This window comes from Diadema setosum, chromosome 9, assembly GCF_964275005.1.
Source record: "Diadema setosum chromosome 9, eeDiaSeto1, whole genome shotgun sequence".
Classification (NCBI taxonomy): domain Eukaryota; kingdom Metazoa; phylum Echinodermata; class Echinoidea; order Diadematoida; family Diadematidae; genus Diadema; species Diadema setosum.
In genome coordinates, this window is record NC_092693.1 from 28,768,947 (window position 1) to 28,774,893 (window position 5,947).

General features: G+C 39.0%; 1 protein-coding gene across 1 annotated transcript; it reads right to left on the minus strand.

Moving 5' to 3' along the window:
* Nucleotides 1-495: 495 nt before the first annotated feature.
* On the minus strand, nt 496-5,724 carry LOC140233455 (transmembrane protein 64-like). Its single transcript, XM_072313572.1, has 4 exons — nt 5,377-5,724; nt 1,736-2,098; nt 1,136-1,285; nt 496-732 (listed from the first exon to the last, which is right to left on the minus strand). The coding sequence occupies exons 1-4, from the start codon at nt 5,722-5,724 to the stop codon at nt 496-498; spliced, it is 1,098 nt and encodes a 365-aa protein (XP_072169673.1).
* Between the last annotated feature and the right edge of the window lie 223 nt (nt 5,725-5,947).

The window sequence follows — 5,947 nt, forward strand, 5'->3', positions numbered from 1 at the left end:
ACATCATACATTCAAGATATGAACCCAGGTACAGTACATCCACATTGTTATGATGTGAAAACATAAGCAGTTTTACAAGTACTTGCATATATTGCAATGTAAGAGCAAACACTGCCCCTTGATTGCCTAAACAAAGTGAGGGCTGTTGAGCCCTGAATGCCGGAAAGGAAAATAGTGAGACAGAAAATTTATGATAGATTGTTGATAACATTTTTAAAATGACAGTGGTGCCTGGACGGAATTCTACACTACCGCAACTCTCCACCCTCAATACATTGTGAAAACATGCTAAGAGGGTGAATCTGAGAGTACATTTATTGCAATCACTACCAATTGAGGAAAAAACAGAGGAAAGGGGAATCGATAGTCCTGTTCATAAGAGGATTAGGGTAGACTGGTAGTAACACTTTTATTTTGTGATTTTTGCATTAATACTTCACTTCACTGTGGATGGGCCAATATGAGGTTCTGGCTGAAATTCCTGCCACAATATTTTCATACAATGTACACCTCGTGGGGTATACTGTGACCTGAATCTGCAGTGGTCTTTATTATTGCTGACAAGCTCTCCGTGCGCTGCTGGCATACTGGCTGGCTGTCCAGGCTGAGGCTGGCTCTGCACTGGGGCTCGGGGAGCGCAGCCTTCTCTGGGCAGTGTCTGTGGAGGCGATGTTGGAGTTCTCGTTGGGCCAACTTCAGGACGTACACTGATAGAAGGAAGCTGAGAAATACCTGCACAAAAATAACAACGCAATCATACAAACAATATTGCCTCTACAGGGAATGTAAACATTCTTTAATTTTTCTGTTTGATAGGATTGTAAAACAGTACTAGGTTATGAAAACCTCATTTACAGCTTGCAAACTGACAGGCTGTCTCAAGTTGCATTTAAGCATTATCTAGTTGCTGAATCTTTGATACTATTAGACAGATGTTAATGTGAACATGCTTCTCTTTCTCTATGAAAAGGACAAATACAATTGTGCGCTATAAAAAAAGGATGAATATTGCAAAAATGTATCAAACAAGTCAACAAAACACAAGTAAAACATGAAGATAGTGTGCCAAGAAAGGAGCAGAAAAAAAAAAAGAGCTAAGAAACAAACAAGCAGACAGACAAACTGTACAATGTACCTGAGCAATTAGAAGGAGAGAAGATGACTGTTGCTGCTTAATGTCCTGTACGGATCGCAGGGAAGAACCCATGTAGCAGTTTAGGAACTGAGTCGGTAAGAGGCCAATGGACGATGCCGACACAAAAGTTGACAACTTCACTTTCGCTAACTACACACAAAAAGAAGGATAACCAAAGACTCTCTCTAAAATGTTACTTGTAGAAACATTCTTGGTATCAGATCCACGAAATGGAAGGGGGGGGGGGGTGTGAAGGAAAGGGTAGACGAAAGAAAAATTTTGGCATGACAGAAGTGATCACACAAGCTACATCATATCAAACTGTGCTGTACAAAATCTAGCATTGCAACATCTAAATTGACAAAAGGTTTGGCAGTACTCTGACATTTTGTTTCACAAAGTTCTGCAAAGCGTCATTAGACACACTGATGCACGAAATAACCTACTTGATATAGAGTCTGACACTTCTGCAAGATCCTGATGAAAAACTAATACAAGAAGGGGTAGCGGGTAACAAAGAAGACAATGTAGAGTTTATTATAAACAAAGTAACATCATGTGGATGATGACATGCTGAAAGATACAATTTTCTCCACTCACCGCAAAGACTCCATTCTGAATCCCAAACGGTATGGGGGTCAACCTAGTGAGGGCGATGACCTGGAAACCATGGCTACTCTCCACCACACCCACGATCATCTCCAGCCGCTCCGTCATGAGGCTGCGGCGGATCCAGGAGCTCAGGAGGGTGCGGCAGACGAGGAAGGCGAATGCTGAGCCGATCGCCACGGCGATGGCCACCACGAAGGTGCCAAAGAGGGGGCCAAAGCGGTAGCCAGCCACGACGTTGACCAGGATGTAGCCCCAGGTCATGGGGAAGGAGAGGAAGGTGAAGAGGATGAGGAAGACCAGGAAACTCTCCGCATCGCCAGATTCTAACAGCCACGCAAGAATGAACTCAACCTGGAAATTAAGAAGCAGCAGATTTAAACATCCACTATAAATACATACATGGCCGTCATGAATAAGATACGACTAATATCCAAGCACACATATTTTATGAAGTGCTTGTTAAATTCAAATATATTATATACAGTGTATGTTCCACCATGCCAATGAAGTTTTAATTAATAGAATTTGGATCTTATATGTAAATGGAATAAGTTGTACAATGTAGTGCTAATGATGAGAATGATTATCAAATAGTAAGAAAATTGATAATAACAATATAAAAAATAATGATCAACATTTATTATCTGCTTCACACACCATGTTTCAATGTGTGTAATATCACAAACAATACACTTTATGCTTCAATGATATACCGGTATGATATTATTTATGTTTGCAAACATACATACAAGATTTATAACATAATACAGTGTATGTACTGTAGCTACTTTAAAACATTTATAAGTATACATTCATTGTGTCTACTATCTAAATAACCCATAATATCAAAGACTAACAGATGGAAACTGGAAATGGAAGGTTGTTCCATGTTTAAGGAGTGCAAACAGAATATGCTCTATCACAATAGCTGGTACTATAATAAAAGCAAAAGACCAGGAGCAAGTTTACGGTGGATTACAAATCATAACTCTTCATTCATCATTCTGTTCATCCCTGTACCATATTGGTTCCTTATCACCTTAAAGGTCCAGTTTACCTTTGGGAGCAGTGATTTAAAAGATGTCACATTTGATGCATATGTATAGGTCTGTTGCATCACAAAAACATCCATATACATTTTTTTTTCAATAAAGCCTAAAATATAAGGAGATATCAGTATTTTTCTCAATAAACCACAACTGTAGACGGTTTAGTCTGGAAGCATTCTTATTATTGTTCACATTTTGTGTATTTAACAATACTTAAATCAATCATACAGATTCAAATCTTTACAGTGGTTGTTTATGTCCCAAACTCACATTTAAGAACTATTTCAAAGCACTAATGCTGGGTTTTTATTTCATCTGCAAATGGTAAATCATGCCTTTAAGGGGATGGTATAGTATTGGTTGAGGTGAGGATTCAGCCTTTAACTTTTTGCAAGATACTAAGAATGACTTTATGAAATGTTCAAGAGCATACAATTATAAGAGGAGTTAAATGTTTATTTGATGAAAATCTGTTTTGAAATGGCCGAGATATCCAAAAACAAAGTATTTTAAAACAAAGAGATCCTAATAAAAGGTTGGTCCCACATTTTATTTGGATTGCTTTGTCAGCCATTGATATGTCAGCCATTTTAAAATCAAGTTTCATCAAATAAACTTTGAGTTCCTCTTAGAATTCTATGCTCTTTCATATTTCATATTAAAGAGGTTTCTCATTATCTCAAAAAATAATGACCAAAAAATGTTGGAAACCTGTAGTCCCATCTCAACCAAAACTGTACCATCCCTTTAAATACAAATTTCTTGACTAATTGCTGTGATTTCACTTTGGATGGGTGGTTTTTAACCTTTACTGGACTTTATTCACTAATCTGCATAGCTCTTCTGGAACTGTCAATGAAAAGAGATCTAATACAGCATATAATCCTCCTAATCGTTGTCGGATCAAAGGGGCATTTGTGTAGAGCACATTGCAATTTTACTCCCCTGGGTTGTCTCATTTACAAAATGGAATTTCTTTCTCTTTGGCATATAATGTGTGTGTGTGTGTGTGTGTGTGTGTGTGTGTGTGTGTGTGTGTGTGTGTGTGTGTGTGTGAGGAGGGGTGTTAGGAAACAATAGTACCAATAACCTCGGTGGAAAAAATGCCCTCCATGGTCTCAATGAAGCCGACAGATAAACAATTTACAGCAAAATGAGAAACAGTACATACATTTATGAACAAATGTCATGAAATATTTACATGGTGCACATACACTGTACACAATTTTGGTGATACAAAACAATCTTTTCTGGTTGCCCAATTTCAATCATTTCATTGCCAATCATGGCCAACAAAGTGTCCACAAATTTTGATCCTGACATGAAATTACAACATACAGCAGATCTAAGAAAAACACTTCATACTGAGATGTTTGAGACATTGCATAATGCTGAATATCAATTAAGAGTATTAAAATCTGATTTGACATGATTATCAAAGCAACAGGAACAAGGCAAACAGAAACTAAGCACAACGTACATGAGTTCATTCAAAAAAATGAAGCCCCTCTCCCTTGGTTCCGCAGCCCCTGACAATGCCACATTACCTATTTCATGACATGAACTACATGTATCAATGTTCTCAAGGTCATAGAAACATAGAAAGAATGATTTCCTATATTTTGCAAATTTACTAGACAGTAGATTGACTTTGTATTTAACAAATGGTTTTACAAATGGCACTACAAATTATGACATTACAAATGACTTTCCTAACACAGAAACTAAAAAAAAAAGGACCAATAACAACAACATCAACAACATCCAACTCCAAACCCATCCTTTGGAATAGTTCTACAGTGTGACTGATATCTTATCATTTCAGGAAGCCATACAGGGAGATTCAGCAAGGGTAATTTCTACAAAGTCTGGTCAGACTACGGCAAAGAAATCTTATCTTCATGGACACTTACTCACTTCAGAAGTCTTAAATGCAGTATCTATCTACTTTTTCAAATGGCATTGAAGTCAATTGACATTGTTGGTACAGATTACATGATAGCATAAACTGCACTCTGCAGTGTAGGTGAGATATTACCGTAATCAAAGTTTGTGAATGCACTCATGCGTTGTACGCTGATATGAACACACAAAAACAAAGAATAGTACATGTATGTGGGGAGTAATTTCAACACTGCAGGAATAAGATCCCTTTATAATTGAGTTACAGTGAACCAAACGTGAAAAACCACCTAACAAAATGTTGAGAAGGATCTTTATAGATCTTTATAAAACATTCAGATACATGCAGTCATTTTGCATACTTATCCTTAAGTTGTTACTATAGTGACATGCCAACAAGCATCATATTCAAGAACATGTCTATATCATATCACCTTACATACTTGTACTTACAGAGGACTGAGTTTCAATTACGAATGTAAGCTTCTTAATGGTATCTAATCAGGAACTTATTCACTTCCAGGTCTAAACTTGTGCACCATCTGAATCTTCACAATATAGTAGTTAAAGAATTTCTACATTGTAATTTCTCTGAATATGATGGTACACTCTTCACAAGGCATTTTATAGGCATTCACACCTCATAATAAAACAAAATATGAGAACAAGAGGACTCACTTCTTGATGAAAAAGCAGAAAGGTGGACAATCCGACCAGCGAGATGGCAGAAATGGTGGTTGTCCTCGGGCAGACAGTAAAACAAGGCAGACTTCCAGGGCTGGTGCAGCAGCATGACCCCTGACCCACTGCCCCAGCCCCAGTGCTAGACCCCACAGCTCCACAGCAGCGGACCAGGCGGCTACAGCAGGCCAGTTTCTCGCAACAGGCTAGTCGTCCGCAGCAAGCCAGTCGGCCGCAGTGACAGGCAGTACCCGATGCCCCTGCACAGCCGTGGCAGGAGGGCTGGAGGCATGTCTGGGAACACTGGCTCGCCCCCAAATACAAGCATGCGCCCTTGAGTACCATCCTGACAAGTTCAAAGGTTCAAAGGTCAACTCTCCGTTGCCAGTCCTGTCATCTCAGAGGCATGGATGCTGGCATTTAAACAGCTGCGCCCAAGCCAGCACTTATTAGCAGTCTGCTATCCCTATAGATATCCTACAAGCACGTCAAAGGTGTCCAATTTGGAGATGTGCCAGCAATCAATCAGCCCAAATCTGTCAAGGCTGTAGTCCAACAACACTTGGTA

Coding starts and splice junctions, on each gene's coding strand:
- LOC140233455 (XM_072313572.1), bottom strand. CDS start 5,724: ATGGTACTCAAGGGCGCATGCTTGTATTTGGGGGCGAGCCAGTGTTCC. Junction 2,099..5,376: donor TTCTGCTTTTTCATCAAGAA/GTGAGTCCTCTT, acceptor CTTAATTTCCAG/GTTGAGTTCATTCTTGCGTG. Junction 733..1,135: donor CTCTCCTTCTAATTGCTCAG/GTACATTGTACA, acceptor ATTTTTGTGCAG/GTATTTCTCAGCTTCCTTCT.